At 42.6% G+C, this 19131-nt stretch overlaps 1 protein-coding gene across 9 annotated transcripts in view; it reads left to right on the plus strand.

The window, feature by feature from the left end:
• TMCC1 (transmembrane and coiled-coil domain family 1) overlaps positions 1-19131 on the plus strand; it is a 125937-nt gene that overhangs the window by 90455 nt on the left and 16351 nt on the right. Inside the window, exon 1 of one of the 9 annotated variants that reach the window (XM_075158524.1) lies at positions 14750-14821. The exons of the other annotated variants lie outside the window; for them this stretch is intronic. Within the exon in view, the coding sequence (XP_075014625.1) occupies positions 14765-14821 (57 nt within the window). The 5' untranslated portion in view covers positions 14750-14764. Of the gene's footprint in view, positions 1-14749; positions 14822-19131 lie in introns of those variants that run through there. 9 annotated transcript variants of the gene reach the window in all.

Genomic DNA, 19131 nt, shown 5'->3' on the forward strand with positions numbered 1-19131 from the left:
GTCAGTCAGCCATTCCCATTCAAGACCAGCAAACTTCTGACTTGATTTTATACCCCCAAGCTAGAATTTTCTTTTGCACCAAGATCTCCTTTGCTTTAATGGGATTTAGTGGAGTTTTGCATGTCCTTTGGATGGAAGTCTTTGAAGTCCCATTCTACGTTTGGAAGTGGAGCTTCATCAGTACTAACAAATTAGTGTGAAGTGAGGTTTTGGATCATCGCATGAATAGCTGGAATAGACAAGCTCAGCAAAAACTTTTTAAAGTCTCTCCACACTAGGTTATAAATATTGAGAAGTCCTTTTCTGAATGGACATTATTTTAACCATGTGTGCAAATCTGGTCTAGTAGCAATTTGGCAGGCAGCAGCCAGATTTCTCTCATTGTTACTGTGGGAAAGTTACTGCTGATTTGATGCAGCAGTAATCAGGCAAATGCCCTTGGAAAATGTCCTTGATAGCCTCCTGAAGGATGATCTGCTGGTGCGTGCACAGGTTTACTCTCTAACCTAGCTCATGGAGCCATCTACTGGCTAATAACAACCCCAGCTATGGATTGTCATTTGATAGTACTTTAGTTTTGAGCTGCGTCATCACAGCCTGCCATGGTCTCTTCCTCGAGATTCAGAGTGTTGGTATTGTGTGCTAGACTGGTTATAAAAAGCACCATCAATACGGCCGCACTTCACATCAGGGCTACAGGGTGCAATATTTATGGACAAACCTCTCTCTCTCTCTCTCTCTCTCTCATTATTAAGTGCTAGTAGAAACATTTTTAATACTTCTGGAACGGTGTGTGGGGAAAGGAAGGGCTGTTTCTCTTATGGTGATTAAAACTGGGGCAAGAAACTGCAAACAGTAGCAAGGAAAGCAAATCCTATACAGAGCATCCTTTGAGTGAAATCTAAATACACTCAAAACTAACTTTATCCCAGTGGGTACGTACAGAGGAGGGCAACTCCAGTTCTATGCAGTGACTTTGAAGTCTAGGAGCTTAAATTAGAAGGTAAATGTTAAATAATGCATTAACTTAAAGTGCTTCTGATCCAATGGTACCTCATACGTTAGGTTATTGCAGCTTTTATAATCGCACACGGTTTTGTAATTTGTTTGTGCCAGCAAGAACGTTAGGTGGCTTTAGCCCCTTGTCCCTGGACAGTAAGCAGGGGGACAGGCTGTCGGCTTTCAGTTTTGGGGGTTAATATGGATCAAGCCCAGATACCTGTGATTAGGTCTTCTTGCAGCGGTGCAGAAACTTACTGATTAACCACATAATTAACCAGAAAGCCTTGTGCAAGATGTTTCATATCACTGAAATTATTGATCCAGGAGTAGTGTTTGATTATTAACTCTTCACTGGCAATATAAAGTTCTAGTCAATAAAGGCAAATCTTGTGGCTTTGAATTTTCAGCAAACTGTGTTCATTTTAAGGCTTCATGCTAACAAGTTGTTTAACTTTTCCACCTGTTTACTTAAGCCAAATATTGTAAATTAATTGACTGTGTAGATGCTCTTATATCCTGTTCGTATGCATTGGTAAGTTTAGAGGATATAAATCTCATTAGTTAAGTGTTGCCCTTTCTAGGAGTCCTGTAAATTTAGCGAAATTATGAATTCAAAGTTAACTATAACCAATTCCTGTATCTGGACAAAACTTAGAAGTGAACATCCAGTTCTTTGAGAACTCTTAAATATTTAATATCACATGTTGCAGAAACAGATGCAAAGATTCAACTAGGTATTTAAGTGGAATTATTTTGAAACTCCATTAGTTCCTTCCACTACTTGCCAAAGTCTGATTTCATGGTTTTCCATCTGCACTGAGACAGTGGAAGACGTCAGTACCTCCTACCAAGAGTTCAGCTTGAAGTGCTTATAAGTCTATCAGCAGCTGCAAAACGGGCACAAAACCTGGGCTGAAATGGCTTATCAGATCGTATTTTCAGCATTAATTGTCAGTAGTTGGCTTTCTGAGATCCTTACTTTACCTGAAGGCTTAGTGCTTTACCAGCATTGAAGAGAAATAGTAGGTAATATGGCCCATTTTAAACCTTCACCACAAACTATCATTGTGTTGTGTCATTTTATACTGAAGATATCTTTCATCTGTCTGACAAGTAAGATTTTGAAGTCAGTGGTTTTTAAGGGGGATCCTCCTTGCCCTGAAGCCCTTATGCTTTGAAAGCAGTAGTAAAAAAGGTTAGGGAGGAAGGTTCCCTTTCCTGAGAGAGAATACCTGTTTGTGGGTATTGTTGAGCACAACAAATGAGGTCCCTTTCTCTTTCCTATTCTTCTTTCCTCTTCTGTATTTTATCAAGCTGATACTTTCAGTGTGGCTAAGATCCCTTTAACCCAAGTACAAGGAAAACTGTACTCAGAAAACTAGGACCTGAAAAAAAGCAGTGATGCGACCCCGGTCGATGATAGCCATCATAGAGGCTGAAAGACCGGAAGACTTTGCTGTTCATTATTGTATCATGCAGCACTGCCCAAACTGAGGTGAAACATATTAAAGAGATGAGCCATGTGTCTATTGCAGCTCCTGGAGTTAAGGATCTCATTTACCTTGACTTAGAAAAAGCCACAAAACTGAACTGTTCTTCAGGAACGAGCTAATGAAAAGGGAAGGAAGATGACCTGTTTTGTTGATGGATTCAAGTGCCATATCAAGAATAAGGTTTGCAGTGTTAGTAAGAGGTGCAAGATAGTTCCTGAAGATCCATATTTCTAGGGAGCCCGTGTTTTGGTTAAGGAGTTAAGCTGCTTGAGCATCTTCCTGCCTGCTCTCTGTCTAAACAGAGTCCTTTGGCGCTGAAGTGATCTTTAAGTACACTGTAAAGCAGGTGTTTTGTACTCCTTGTATAAAAATACAGTCGTTTGGGATTTATTTAGGGGGGGATTTCCTAGTTTAGTTAGAAGAAAGCTGAGCCTGTTATGTTTCAAGCAGATCAGGAGAATTATGAATTCTTTGGACTTTAGAAAGAATGTTTTCTTTCTGAAGTCCTGAAAGTGAGTTGACTGATGTTGAGAGCGCAGTCCCAGTTGAACTCTCTCAATGTTTGCTGATTTTGATGAGCTTTGTTTTTAGTCCATGTGCTCCACGCTTAGTTGCTGACACATACCTCTTTAGTTGAACTGGTGGAAAAACCACACTAGACAATATAGATTATTAATTTGAAAACTATGACACTGTTTGCAATAATTTTACTATTTTACAATTGCAAGTGGGTAAAACTAACTTATACACTGTACAGTTCACATGTATTCTGATAAATACTCGTATTATGTTTAGCTTGGATATGAAAAAGTATTTACAATGTACAACCACATATTTAGTCAGGCACAAAAAGTACATATGATGAAGAAACTGATTTAACTTAAAAAGCTATCACTCCTGTGAGTATCAAGAGTTAAGAAGAACAAAACCTAACATACGCATCCATGCATAAGCTGCTGGATGTAATACTTGTTTAAAATGTGTTGACTGCCAAGCAAGTAATTCTGTCTTAAGGTTTTAATAAGCAATTGTTCCTTTGCTTCTCCCCTTCCTTCCTTCTCCTCATATATGCACTTGTGTGCACACACTTCCCTCCCTTCATTACTATGCATACATACATACACACCCTTGCTTTCTGCTCGCTCGTCTCCTTCTGATCCTGCCTGCTGGTGATGACTAGTTAATTGTCTGGAACTCGCTGCGCACGGGGCAGTCGTGTGTAGCATTTCCCCGTGGACTGTGCTTCCTGCGGTGGCCAGCTTTCTGCCTCCAGCTACATCTGCTCTTTTATCCCACGCAACTGTGTAATTCCACTTTCCTTGGAGGGGAGGGCTGAAGCTACATCATCCATATGTAAATGGCTGACTAATACATTTCGAAGAGACTCTATCTGAAGTTTTAGTCTTGAAACTATTGGGAGTGACACAGTGACAGAAGCAGGTTCCTCAGCTGGCTTTTTATAATTAACGTTCAGGATTTGTGAGCTGTACGCCTGTTTAAGTGCCCCCTTTGAGGACAGTCAGAGATGGACATTTTTCCCTGACATAACTAACTTAAAGTTTTCCCTCTTTATAACTACACTGGGAAGTGTGAAAAATTTCCTGATGTGTGAAGAGACAAAAGTTGTATTGCAGGAGTCCTTGCATACCTGGAAGTTGATGAGTCTGTCTTGATCTAACCCCATTTTTAGTAAGACCTGTCTTAGACATGCAGTTTTGCTTGAGTGTGTTTGCCCTGCATTTTTGTCTGTATATGGAGTTGAAAGAGTCCATCAGCTGTGAGAGACTTCTAGCCTGTTCTGACGTTTGTGATCGGTTTTGTCTGCATTTGATGCGGAAGAGGAGGTGAAATCATTTGGGCATGAGAGAAGGCTGAGTCTGAATTTTTTTTTTTCCCCCTTCTCCCCTCCCCCCCCATCTATTATGTTGGTCATGGGATGTCTCTAGATGTCTAATCTAATATTTGTAATTTGATGTGCTGATACCAAGTGCTTGCACTTTACCGCCTTATAATTTGGTTCATACCACTTGCTTGGCTTTCTGGCTGTCCTCCCTCTTACCTGTCATCCTTCACTTGGAGAACCTGATTCAGAAGGTTCAAAGGAGATAATTGATTTCCTGAGCCTTGCAGTTTTCCTGTACCCAGAAAGAGAGAATGAAAAGGGCTGATACTCCAACTTACTCTCCTTTTATTGAAGTGCTGTGTAAAAGCGCTAGGTTGGCCTCTTAGTAATCCTTCCTGAATCACTAAGCAGCAGGACCAGTACAAGTATAAAGCCTGTATCTGAACAGGTATTCCAAACCCAGGACCTTAATTAAAGACTGGGTTCAGTACTGGATTTAAAAAAAAAAAAAAAAAGAAAGAAAGAAAAAAAAACCGTTTACTTTGCCACAGATTAGTGAAGCTTCTGCTTTGCACTTGCTGAATTTGGACCTCAGCCTCTATTTCTCCAAATGTTCCTCTCTGATTTTATGTAGCTTTGTATTAAATGGAGTGATCCAGTTTCTGCTGCATGAGAAGGCTGTGCCAGGGTAAGCTAGGATAAAGATATGGTTTTAGCACTAGCATGCAGGGTTTGAGCACGTGCTTGCTTTTCCCACTTGCCTCCACTGTCTATCAGTTGTACCTGGTATTTCAGTGTCTTTACGTTCACTGGTCTCAAGAGCAAGTAACGGAGTTTAGAAATCCAAACCATGAAGCTTTAGAAACAGCAATGTCCCAAGCTTGACAGGACAAAGTTGTATCATATATATTGCATAAACTAGCAAACTGTGAATCTCATTTTTCTCTTAAACGTGCCCACAGCACTGTGGGCCTCGGATCGCTGGAAATACTGCTGAAGGCACACCTGGTGCACGGCGTTCAGCCGCGCTCTCCCAGACGCTTGGTTTCAGCAGCGAGCGGGTTAATGCCGCAGCGGGATCCCAGGGTGGCAGGGGCAGCTGCCCTGTGCCTGGCGGTGCCCCCGCGGTGCCCAGCCCCGGTCCTGAGCCCTCTGCTCCTGGTGTCTGTTGAGGGCTTGGAGCCAAATCAAGGTTGTCCTGCTATGGTGCCGGCCCAGTTTTCTTCTAGTAATTATAGTCTGCCTTTTTAGACTCCTCTGCTGTTTCAGTTTCAGGGTTTTGTCTTCCTGTAGCTGTTACTTTTGTGTCCTCATTTTCCCAATTTCACTGATGCAGAGTGTACTGTTCAGTTGTTGCTATGAGGAGCTTCCTAACACTGGCTTCTCTTCCCATCAGTTGGATGTGCAGCTCAGGTGTTCAAAAGAGGCATTTCACATGTGAAATACTCCAGAAGAGGGAGAGGGGGTGGAGGTCACCTTTTCTCCACAGTCTAAGCACCACTTAGAGCACAGTGAAGGAATGATCACAACTCAGTTCTTGAATTTTCCACCAGTTTCTCTCTCTCTCACTTCATATTTTGCATTACTTAATATTTGGCAGCATTCAGATTTCCCCAAATATATGGATCTAGCCCCTACTTGTATTATTTCCCTAAACTTCTTGGTTTTAAAGGATCTTGGAAAGAGTTCTCGTCTTGTTATAGGGGTCATATGAGCATCTAATCTCCGTAAGTTTTTAAGCTGCATCAAAGCTCATTTGCCTTTTTTTTTTTTCTTTTTTTTCCCCTCCATCGCTCCTCTCTCCAGTTTTCCGAAGTAACTTCAGGAAAGAAATGCTGTAGAATGCAAACGAGCTACTCATTGCTGCACCTGCCTTGCTGCTGATGCAGCGGGGAACTCTGGCAGAGGCCGAGGGAAGGTGTGGGGAGACCCTGCCTGGAGCAGCAAAGGGCTGCGCGCAAGTGTGGGTGCTGGGTGCCCCCATCCCCTCCCTGCCATTCTCGATGCTGTCTTGATTTATGAGGCTTTTTCTGTTCTTGGCTTGGACACCTGGGAACACCGATGTCCCCTCACCTTACTGAGGCTTGATCCCATCATGTGGCTCCTGCTGTGGTAGTCGTCGTCTTCTGCTGCGCGAAGCTTTCGGAGAACTGAGGCGAGGGGGCAGCACCAGGGGAGTCGTGGCAGCAGTGAGACTTGCAGAAGCTCACGGCTGGGTTGCAACTTGCCAGAGTTGTTTGAATTTCGTTTGCATAGGAGAGTAGCTGTCAGTGCTCTTTTTATGATGTTTCTATTTCTTTGTGGGTACAGAAATCTACTTTTAACAGCATGGAACATGAGTGCACTGTTGCCACACTTTGGGAGTGTAACAAAATTTACCGAAGAAAACATGCATTCCTCTTCGATGAGGAGTGAAACTGATTTCTCTTAATGGAGGTGATATTCAGCCTGGTAGGTTGGTTTTGGTTTTAATGCTCTCTAAAGCTTGTGAAGGCTGTATGATTATATTAAGTAGAATAATCAGCATATTTTCATGTATTTTCATGGATTTGTTTATTGCTTTATACGGTGAAATGATCTATCTGAATAGTAGTAGAATTCCTGTGAATCAAGCTGGGTTTTACCCAACATAAACTGCTTCCTAAATAAGGCTAATGACATTCTGTACAAGAAATTTCACCTCTCTTCCCTTTCGCCTTTGTTAGATGGGATCTGCTATCATTAACAGATAAAAGGTCTTAGAAATCTGGAGATTTCTCAGTATATAGATACTGTGTTTTGAGAGTGAAATCTGCCATAAGAATGTAAAACAGTTCCTTGAAAAAGTGAATTGTGACCCCCTTTTTTTTTTAATTTTCTTGTCATTGCGTTAGATTGCGACACAAAATCTAGTGTGTGCCCTGAACTTGCACAAGTATAGAAGATGTTTCAGTTTCTGTATTTAGCCTGGACAGTTTTTTTTAGTGGAGATTTCTCACTAGACTCTTGCAACAGGATGGCTTTTGCCCTGGTTCTTGCTTCTAGTTGGTCTGGAGCATAGCTGATAAAGTCAGAAGTTACCTGGCAGACGTGCAGCGCAATGCAGCATTGTGCAGTGCAGTGCAGCGCATTGTTGTAAAACACTTCTGCATGCCCTGGATGACTGGCTGATTTCAAAGATTTTGCAGATGTGGGGTGGGATCCTCATTTGGTATAGGTCAGTGAGTAATACCAACATTTCTTTTTAAAAGCCTTCTTTACCACAGCTTTGCTAGATTAAATTCTGTGTGCCATTTCTTAGAGCAGTGCTTTTGTGATCAGAGAATCTCAATATCTAATATTCCCATAAGGTAATCAATTTTTAGAAAACCTCTTACCATTTAACCCTGAGAATATGCACAGAGAAATGGTAATACAAATGTCAGTTGAATTAGATTTCCTGTAATTTTTGGTTTTTGCAATCATTTTCATGGCACTACATTGCAGTTTTGAATATACGGTAATATGGTAGGTTTCGTTGTTTTCATTTTCATTCATATTCTGTGCATGTTTCTGCTTCAGTTAATTGCAGTAGTGCTTCCTGGTATCTACCTAACGCACAGACCTGCTGAACAAGGCATGGCTTTGAGGCAACTTATGTTGTAGCAATGCATTACAGAATGGGATTAGGAGCAGACGTTACAGATACAGCAATGCTGGTACTTGTTGCTGCATGTTCATGCTAGGCAAAATGACAGTAAACGCTCCACTGCAGAACCCAGATCTATACCAGAGGCTGGTGCGATGTATTACAAGTTGGTGACTGCGTGCAGCCCAGTTGCAGAATTGTACCATGTACTGTTTTGATTGCCACCTTCCTTTTTCCTTTCCCTTCATCCTTTGCCCTTTATGTCCTGTTTTCTAACATCACAAAATGATGTTTTTGTGGATATATCTTTTAATATCTCCACACCAACATGGCTTGTCTTCTGCATGAATCAGACTTTACTGTTCTTTTTCTATATAGTGTTTTCATTCTCAATCCCTGTTCTGGATGCCCCTTACAATACACTTGCTCTTTCATCATAGTGCGTTTCCAGAAATGCCACGTGACCTACTAGTATAATTTAAGACAATGGGGTCTTTTGGATGTTTTTCCTCTAAGCCTGGTTCCTACAGAACACATTTTCAGGTTTCAATTCCTCTTTTTTCATAACGAAAACTGAATTTTGCTCTTAGTAATATTTTCTTCCATGTTGTCCATGTTTTGAGCCAGTCAAGAGTTTTCTTCTAGGTTACATTGCTGAAATTTATATTTGATGAATTAACGTGTCAGTGCAGAATTTCTTCACATCGAAAGGGGCTGGACTTTGGACTTTGGACATGGAGTCAAACTTGTACATTACCTGTGCATTACTACAAGTTAAGAGAATGATTTTAAAAAAACCCCAAACCTACCAAACCCAACCACTGTAATGTCTGCCAGAGTGTCTAAGAGTCATCTGGATGAAAGGGACAGACAGAAAGGAAAAATTGAAATTTATGTCCTTGTATCCAGGCTGGGTGCAAACATGCTGCATGGCTAACGCTGTAGGAACCTTCAAGCCCACTTTCATTCTGTTGTTTTTGGCGGTTCCTGGTATTTTAGCCTTGGAAGCACCTTGCATACTCTGAATTAATGGTTCTGAAGATCTCAAACTTAGATTATATATGGCTTGGCTTCGTGATCATCTATCTCTATCCTAGGTGAGTAATAGTATTTGCTACAAACAGGAAGTATCAGTGAGACAGAGGAGAAGAGCAAGGGAGAAGCAGCCATAAGGTGAGGGTGGCTTTTTAAAAGTGAGTCTGAAGGAGTAGGGCTTGATGGCATAAGGTGCTGTGTGGGTCAGAGCTATCACAAACAGGGTGACGAGCCTTTGCTTTAAATCTTCTAAATACGACAGTAAAACACCTTTTCTTTGACAAGGAGGTCAATGGTAGTGGTTAAGAGGTGTGAGGTTTCTTCTTGCACCAGTGACAGCTGTGGTTAGAATGCTGTTGCTGGCTGTTTTGTACTTGAGTCCTTATGTGACAGTTGCTTTCTAATGAGAGTTTCAGCCTTCCAGGAGATCACATTAATCTTCTGAAAATTTTATTTAGTGATTTTTTAAATAGCAGTGTTTCAGTGGTGCTATAAATAGAGCATATAGTTTATAGGTTGATTTATGTCTTGCTGTGCCTCTTTGAATCTCCATTTTTAATTCTGTTTGAAACTTGCCACCAAGTGCATCGTTTTGTGTGTGCTGAGGAGCGCATGTGTCGCCTTGATTCTATTGATTTGTTCCTGGTTTGGCTGTCTGTTATCCTGTCCAATTTTTTTGGCTCAAAGGTGCAGCTTTAAAAATAGTGTCATGTGTTGAACACATGGAGCGAGTGGAAAGCCCTGTAGCTTTAAATCTCGCAGTCCTGGCCCTTTTCTGCATCTGAAGCGGATGCTCCCAGCTGAAGGAGAGGTGCATAGCTCGCCTGTGAGCTCTGAGCCTGACTGTTGGTTTGCATCAGCAGCGCAGGAGCTCTGCACACAGCGATGCTTGTTTTGGCAGAGGCGCTCTGTTTATACAGCGAGTGCCCGGAGCCCTCTCAGTCTGGCAGATGGATGGAGCCGGGTAGGCAGTGCGGGAGGCTGCCCGAGCAGCACCTAGCACTGGGGCCAGGGCTGCAGATGGCCACGCGGTGATGTTTATGTGGTGCTGCTGTACCTGCGTGTGCTGTGAAAGGGACTTCTGTGAGCCTGTGAAGGTGAGAAGATTGTGAGCATCACTAGAACAGCATTAGTTACCTTATTTGGCTGCTTTATTTAAATCTTCAGTAGAACCTGACCTCATTTTGTGGCATCAGCCTTGGAAACGCTGCGTTTTCCTCCAGGCACTGCTGTTGAATTTCTGTGGTTGTTTTTTTATATATCTTTTCTTCACTTCGGAAGCTGGGAGGTATGAAAAAGACTCCTGTCTGAGTAAGTGTTGCATCTATGAGCAGATCAAACGTGGTGCTGCTTTTTGGGGTTTTCCTTTTTTGTTGTTTCGGGGTTTGGCTTGTATGATACATTGAACAATGAAAGAAGGGGCTAGTAAGTGCAGTCCGATGTCAGAGAGAGATGTTTGGATTGGTAGCTTTTTAAATGTGACCTCTTATTTTGCTGGTTTAGCTGTGCAAAATGTATTTTCAGGAAGTAGTAAACAAACTGCAGAATCATATTTTTCCTCCAGGTAAAAAAAGAGTAAGAGCATACTGCTTCCCATGGAGTCAGTGACCTTCAGAAATGAATAAGTACTTTTCTTTGGTTTCATTTAGCGGTGTAGCTAGGCATTGCCCTTTCACAAGTCTGAGTTAACAGCAAGCTGTATTTCCCCCCCACATTTATTAAATATTGAAGAGAGACAGTAAGGGTTTTGACACTCTGATCTCCAGTGCAAAATAGAAGATATTTTTCTTCAAGTTGTTGCAGTTAGGTCTCCAATGCATTGTGGCTCCAGTGTTCGGAGAAAAAAGAAATACGGGATCCAGCCTTTTTTTTGCCGTTTGCCTTTGCTGTAGATGAATGTTTGCCTAGGGTTTGTTGTCATCTGCAGAAGACATGGTTGAGAAATTGCAGAGTGTTACTGTTGTGTTTGAAGCATATATGTCTAATCACATGTATTCAATAGACTCATTATTTTCCTTTGGGAAGATCTGGATCTCCTCTGCTAGGACATGTGCTTTTTCTCACTGCATTCGTCAGTCTTCATAATAAAAGTGACTCACAGGTGGCTCTTGGGAACAGCTCTGTTAGAAATGCAGCGTTGAAGTGGTACAGACCGCTGAGGTGGAGGGCAGTAAGAAAGGAGGGGTTTATTTATATTCCCCATTCCACGTTGATAGATTTGCATACTTTGCATCTTGACATGTGTAATGTCAGGCTAATACATCACCTCCTGAGAGCTGGAGAGAGAAGTAGTGAGCATAGGATACCATGTTCTGTGCTCTCTAAATCAGATATGGGCAGTTCTCCTGTCAGGGTAGCCTGAGCTTTTCACCTTGTGTTGTGGAGATGCTGCTGCAGTAAGATTTGTCTCTAGGTGGAGTTCTGGATGAGGCTTCTCGCTTTTTACAAGAATACTGAAAGCAACATAGTGATTTCAGTATTCGGTTAATTCAGTGTTTGCTATGGGTTTCTAGACAAGTGCCCTGTTGCCTTACTCTGCTGGGTATTCGTCATCCCTTGAACGCACCTTCCTCTTTGATGTCTCATTGTTCAGTGTTTTCTTCTTCCCGGTTTCTGAAGGCACACATGCCGTGTGTCTGCAGCCCTGGGGAGCGCGCGTGTTCTTGTGCTGTAGTGACTGCCCTTGCCTATATTGCTTCTCCTTGTCCTTGACAAGCTAAGTTTGCCGCTTTGAGCAATCTTATGGATTTAGCTGGTGCTAATGTAGGAGTACCCTGCAGCACTTGGAGCTAAACAATAAGTTATGTTTGGTCTGGAAAGGGATCTCTGAAGGCAGCTCTATTGCATAGCTTTTTGGCAAGTGTAATATTAGCTGATGTACTCTGTGTATGTTGTATTACAAAGGCTTTAAATAAGGGAACAATGTGTCAAGAAATGCTATACAGGAATGACAAAGAAATATGTTCACAGGAAACATGAATCCTGCTGTTTTGAAACATTTATCTTTTTGTCTAAACTGTTGATTGGATCAACTGCTTCCAGGATGAATTTTGGTTACAGTCACACTCTGTGTTGTACCTGCAGAAAATACGACAACTAAAAATAAATAAAAAGAAGTGAAGTAAGTGTAGAAGTGCAGTTGCTGTGCTCATGTACAGGAGCCCTTTAGACTAAATGCTTGGAGATGACTCGCATGTTGAACTTCAACAGAGAAAAATCTCCTGAAAAAGGGGGAACTCCTTGCTCTTGCATGTGGCTGTTCTGTGCAGAGTGATCACGCAGAGACGTTTGTTCTCCCAGACTCCAGACCCAGTTTGCTCTGTTGCTTTGCAAGTCAAATTTAACTTGCAATCTGAAAATTAAACTCTTTTGTTTACAAATGAATATGTAAGATAGAGTAATAATCTGTATTTATCAGATGGCAGCTTGAAGCATAAAAAACCCCTCAAGCTACTCTCTGGCAAGCGTTAACAATCATTTTGTCTCTAAGGTAACAAGATCTGATTCGGACATAACTCGGAAAACCAGAATGAGGTGTTTTTTTTTTTTAAAAAAAAAAACAAAACCAAAACCAATGCAAAAAAAACCCTGTCATTTTACACAGTCACTTGCTGATAAAAGCCTGTATAAACTTCTTTTCAAATCCACCCTCTCCTCCCAGTTCCTATACTTAATTTTTGTTCAGCTTTACCTCATTTCCTATCCTTATTATTGTAACGTCTGGCCTGATTGGCAGTCCCCCCTTGATTAAAAATCTGCAGCTGCTAAAATAAACATCCATGAACGTTATTTTGGCCGTATCTTTTGTTGTGTCATCGTTTTTCACCTCAAAAATCAAGTTCCAAAACCCCTCAAGCTACTCTCTGGCAAGCGTTAACAATCATTTTGTCTCTAAGGTAACGAGATCTGATTCGGACATAACTCGGAAAACCAGAATGAGGTGGTTTTTTTTAAAAAAAAAACCAAACAAAACCAAAACCAATGCAAAAAAAACCCTGTCATTTTACACAGTCACTTGCTGATAAGAGCCTGTATAAACTTCTTTCCAAATCCACCCTCTCCTCCCAGTTCCTATACTTAATTTTCATTCAGCTTTACCTCATTTCCTATCCTTATTATTGTAACGTCTGGCCTGATTGGCAGTCCCCCCTTGATTAAAAATCTGCAGCTGCTAAAATAAAAATCCATGAACGTTATTTTGGCCGTATCTTTTGTTGTGTCATCGTTTTTCACCTCAAAAATCAAGTTCCTGCAAGCCCTTGTGTTTAATTCAGTTCTTTCCTATTTTTCCGTTTGGATTGTTTTATTCTTTCCCTGGACTTGCCGTACCTATAATGTCAGTGTTACTGCCCCGTTTATTCAACAAGCACCGCTGCGCTGATTTTTCTTTTTGACTAGTCTGTAGCTTCGGAAAACTGTTACTGAATTGGACTACCAAGCCTTACTCTTTTGCATTCAAAAATATCTTTTCTCAAGATTTCAGAAATTTGAGGTCAAGAAGGTAAGGTCTTTGGCGGCAACTGGGTTTTTAAAAAGAATTAAAGGAGCCAGAGACATCATCTTCAGGGAGGTGTTACGCTGTGTTATGTCAGTCCCCTTCTGTCTCTAGGGTGTAAATAAATACTTGCGGGCAGAGCTGGTGCCTGGTCCTGCGTGTCTCCATCCCGTCTGAGGAGACAGCTTGCGTGCTGTTCTTTGCCTCAGCCCACCGCGCCTGGCTGACCAGCAGTCAGGGATGCATGTGCGTGAACCGCAGGTGGGAAGGATGTAAGTCAGCTTTGTAGCTTCAGTTACCTCTTACCAGTTAGTAAGTGATGGCATTTGCTTCCTGAGAGGCATGGTGCCCCAGGCAGGTGGATTCAAACAGGGGGAACTTGTAGAGCCCGCCAAGCTCTGCCGTGCTGGAAGCACTGTGCTGAAGGGAGCGCCCATGATCAGGGATCGTACTGTACCAACAGAGACTTTCCTGAAGGTCCCCTGTGGAATAGGTTGTGTTGGTTGTGACGGATGCCGCGTGCAGTTCTTTCAGATACAGCAAGTACAATGTTATGTGGCAGCAGCGTCTTCCACTCCCACTCCCCAGTGACTGCTGAAGTTGAAATATTTGTCTCCTTTGGAGATTTCTGCCACTGACAGATAGGAGGAAAATACAGCTGGTTGCTTTATAGCTAAAATCTGTTTCTGACACTTGAAGCAGCATATGAAGTCATCTCTCCATTTCATATTGAATTAGGTGACAAGGCCATGGGAGAGTCACGCTGCAGCTGGCTTTACCAAGTTGTGGGTGAGGGTTTGTATGTGTACCTCAGGCCATAGCTTGATGTATGTTTCTTTTGCACCGGCCCCAGCTTAAGCAGTGCCGGGTCACTTTTCCCTCCTGTAGTGTTCCTGCAGTCCTGCTAGTAGGCGGTGTGTGGAGCCTTATGGTGAACCAGGTTTGGGAACTCAGTAAGAATAAAAACACCTCCAAGTTCCTTATTGCTGGGTCAGTCCCCAGGTGAGCTTGCACCTCGGCTCCGCAGGGAGTTGTTCTTTCTGTCCCCCTGCTGTGCCAGTACAAAGTTAGGCAGGGAGCTGCTTAACTTGGCACCGCCACCGAAGAAAGGGAATGCTAAATCGTGTGCGAGCCTCTCGAGCGTATTGTAAAACGTTGCTCTCTTGCCGTTGCCGACTAGCCCTTCTGTCCCTTGTTAGGTATCTGCCATTCTATCTCTTTCTGCGGAGTGAGGACGTGCGGGCCATGCGGGAATGCTGGGAACCACATGCGTGGCTCTGGGTTGGCAGATGTACCATGAGCGCACACGTGTTGTAGTAATCATCACTCGTGGTTGTTTAACTACGGTGAGTAAGGAATAGAGCCATTTCCTCTAGGTGTTACCAGTGTTGGTTCCTTGCTTTAGCTGATCTCTTAGGCAGGCAAAGGGATTGTATTGGAATTTTTTCTTGTATTTTTTTCGGGGTCATTTTTCATTTTTGTTTTCTCACGGTGTTTTTTTTCCATAACCAGGATGATCTTCTCACCATTTTGAGGGTTAATTGCCCACAGGCAAAGGCTGTTTATCTCTTATAGAAACCCCAATTATAATCTAACCAATGAGCTGTACTATGAAAAATACACAGCAAGACTTCCTTGAGCTGTCCATCTGTTTGTATGCTTTCCTTAGCCAGTTTTGGTTTTGATTTGGATTTAGGAGCGTAACAGGGACGACTCAAAACAGTTGCTGGCAATGATGACCAGCAGTTTCTGTGGGTAAGAGACGGAAGCCTGTTAAAATGCACAGCCGCTATAGTTTCTGAAGATTCAACAGGCTGATAAAATCTTGCAGGATAACTGCACAGTGTGTTATGAGGAATCACACTGGACCTGTTCTTTGTTTTTCTTTTGTGTTCTTGGCAGTAAAGCCAAGGCAGATATTACGTAGTGCAGGAGCATGTACGCGCACTGGGCGCTTGCTGAGGGAAGGTGGATTCTTAAATGAATCCACACGTAAGTGGACTGTTGTGTTTCTAGGGATGGTTCAGTGCGGCAGTATTTGGATCTTTTGTCTGTATTTAATTGAGACGTGAATGAACAGAAATCTTCGCCCTTGCATATGCTATTACACAGGATTTGCAATTATATAAATGTGCAATTTGAAATAAGTAGTGAACCAAAGAGTTGGTAGTATCAATGCGTGGCAGTGTTGCAGCAGACAGATGAAAAGGGTTGCAGGTCCAAGTTTTTATTACAGATGTATCCACAAATGTAATATGTAGGTGTGGAATCTCCGTTCTTGGAGATACTCAAAAGCCATCTGGACATGGTCCTGGACAGGTAGCCCTTGGTGGGCCTGCTCGAGCAGGGGGTTGGACCAGATGACCTCCAGACGTCCCTTCCAACCTCAACCGGGCTGTTACTCTGTAACATCCTTTAAAAAGCAAAGCATTAGAAAAAGCTGTCTCAACCATAGGTCATAAATAGCTTATTGCATCACCCGGGTGGGTCAGGCAGAGTAATTTGTATGACTTTTTTGTTTACTTTGGGGCCCACAATAAATTTTGCAGTATGCTATTTCTTTATCAGATCTAGTAGGGACACTGCATGCTGTCTACTCATGGGACAGTAGCGTTGATATCACCTTGACTCAGATGTTTAAAGAATCATGTGCTGCAGGTGTCATGCAGGGAGGTGACTCCTGGCTGTTGATTGCATTTAATTGAATACGTTGAAGGTGGCTCATAGTAATTCATGATGTTTAAGTATCTCTTCATTGTACCCCACAGGGATTCTGTGCATGGCTTCATACAAATGTGCATTTAGATGGTTTAATGCAGATCTATAATGATACTGAGGCCTAATGGCCTCAGCACGTTTTTTGCACTGTAAAAATACTGAAAGAGAGAGAAAAGAGGAAAAATGCAGGGCCAAATGAGAAATTACAGTGTAATTACAAGACACTGAGGTTAACAGCCCTGTCCCTGAATCAAGAGTTGTGGTTTTTCTACAGCCATAGGTTGTCAGGCCCTCAGTTTCATACCCCTTAAAAAGACAGCTCTTCTTGAAGTGCAGGACTTGTGCAACTAATGTGAATTTGGGATTGTTACTAATTCAGTGGAAGCTGCAGCAGCATCCAAGAGATCGATTCTGCTTCATGTGACACATGGTTTGTTGAACAGATGTTTGTGTACTAGTGTTTAAGTCACCCCTGTGTGAAAGCAGTAAAAGGTATTCTCCTTAAGCCTCCTTTGACTCCTCAAAACAAGAAATATTGCCAAGAACATGTTGGGATGGAAACAAAATTAAAGCTAAATTTGAGAATCATGCATTTTAAGTAATCTCAGGCCCCCTTTTCTACAGATATCTTCCTACTCAGAAAATTCCTTGAATCTGAAGGGACTTGATCCTGAACATTGTCAAGATATACTTTCTCTAAATCTTCTACTTGGTGCAGTTTGCCATCTTCTTGCTTTCAGAAGGAAAAATATATACAGTATTCCACGTGGACAAATATACAGGAATAAGTCCATTGGAAACGTGAGAATTTACCAAGGTCCATTTGCCCAGCTATGGTTTGCAGCAAAGCAGCAAGTAAAAAAAACCCTCCTTTTCCCTGGCATTTGGTTTCTCTATCAGCAGTAGACCATAAGCAACTGATCAAGTAAAATATTTTCCAAAATAATTTTGATCCGATCTTTATAGTAGTACTGTCCATTTTCAAAACCCACTGTTTTCTGTGGGTTTTGGTTGTTTTGGGTTGTTTTTTTTTTCTGCAAAGAACTTTCTCAAGCACTTCTATTTTTCACTGTTTTGTTTATTTGCATTAATTTGTGGTGGGTTTCCCTCTCCTAAAAATTTTGTATAAAGGTACCTTAAAATAATTTGTCAGTTTGGAGTTCAGAGGCACCGCTCAGCAGACAGGGGCAGGAAGTAAATAATTCTATGTCCAGCTGGAAGTGTAAGGAGACTTGAAGGAAGTGAAAAGTAAGTACCTATATCGAGCATTCAGTTAACAGTTCTAATAAATACAGGGCATGTTCTGGGAATACAAAGAGCAAGCAGTCAAGCCCTTGCTTCTCGTCTCGCATCAGAGAGGGCACTCCGCGTACCTCCCGTGTCACCCGCGGTCTCGGGATGTGCCGGCCGGCAGGACGTGTGCTTTGCAGGGCGCTGGGCGAGCTGGCCCCAGCCTGGTGGGGTCTGACGGAGGGGGTCCGGGGGGCCGTTGGGCGCTGTAACTCTGCAGACGTGGTCAGACACGAAGGACGCTTTTTTCCTCCCCTCTAATTTTTGTTCCCCGTAAGGTGTTAATTAGAGATCTTATTTACTAATGAACTAACTGCCTTGTTTCTGTCGTCGGAGACGGCAGGCCTCCACTCCTGTGCGTGCCGGAGGCAGGAGACCATCTGCCCACCCAGTGTGGAGGGGTTGGCCCGCCTCACCGTGCCATGCCTCGGCTGCTCCCGTGCCTGTCCCTGCACCTGCAGCACACAGTCTTCGCCAGCCGCGCGCTAACGATGCTGTTAATGAGGGGTGTTTCCAAACAGGAAGTCTAAAACTTATGACTTCTATGAGTGGCCTAGATTTTTCTGCTTGTATCACTGTACTGCCTTCAGCACAGTGGGGAAAAGGAAACAGAACAACTTCTGAATTTTTTCGTGATTAGTTTTCGCTGCCACTCGGGGTGCTTGGTCACCGGGAAGCGTGATTAATCCAGGCATCTGAGGCGCTGTTAGCTGCCTTCGGGGGTTGCTCTCCGCAGTTGCCATTCTCGGCTCCCCTGTCTCACCTTGCCCTATATATTTTTATTCCAAGTAACATGACGCTTTTTTAAAAGTCACATTTTAAAGCTCCAAGTAAGGGAGAAGGAAGCAGGAGCGGAGCAGTCTCCTTACAGTAGGCTTGCTCTGAATTCTGCTGTTTGCTTAAGCCAGCTGCCCTGCTTGTTTAAAAAAAACAATCCATCTTCTTGATGAATGACTCTCTGGTATGTGCATTCACTGAAGTAGTTTCAAAAGAAGGGTGAAACACCTTTAAAGGAACTGTTGTGTTTAATCTTCAGCAATGCCAAAAAGCAAAACCATAGGTTCTTTTTGGGCTGTGTGTTGCAGAATACATACATAGAAAAACTTCTACAGGAGGGAAAGCCTGACAGTGTTGAAAGTGCTAGGAATTTGATAAGATCTTGAGGGCGAGAAAGCATAAGGGCCTCACGTGATTTCATTCGGCTCACGGTGTAACGCCAGAGCAGTTTTCAGCCTGCCTCCTGGTAGGAGGTCATGCAGGTCCACTCTATCTGGACGAACTCAATATACTGGAAAATTGTATTGCAAGGGAGACTAACTAATTTAATTGTAATCCCTATTTTTGTACAAACATTGACCATTACAGTATTTAATTTACCAGCATCTTGTCGGGACAGATTGCCAGTCATCTTAAATCAGTAATATGTCACCAGCATTTCCCAGGGACCCAGTCTGTGCCGAGTCTTCCCTTTCTAAAGCCTTGGCAGTTCGGAGGAAGTACTTAAATTATCTCAGTTCTGTTCCAGAATAGCACTTTGGACAGCCGTTCGCTCTTTAATTGGAAAAAACCCTTTTTCTTATTCCAGAATAATAGCCACACAGCTGGTAATTATAAAGTAATTATCCCGACATGGTTTATTCTGCTGTAG

Source organism: Calonectris borealis, chromosome 10 (genome assembly GCF_964195595.1).
Source record: "Calonectris borealis chromosome 10, bCalBor7.hap1.2, whole genome shotgun sequence".
NCBI lineage: Eukaryota > Metazoa > Chordata > Aves > Procellariiformes > Procellariidae > Calonectris > Calonectris borealis.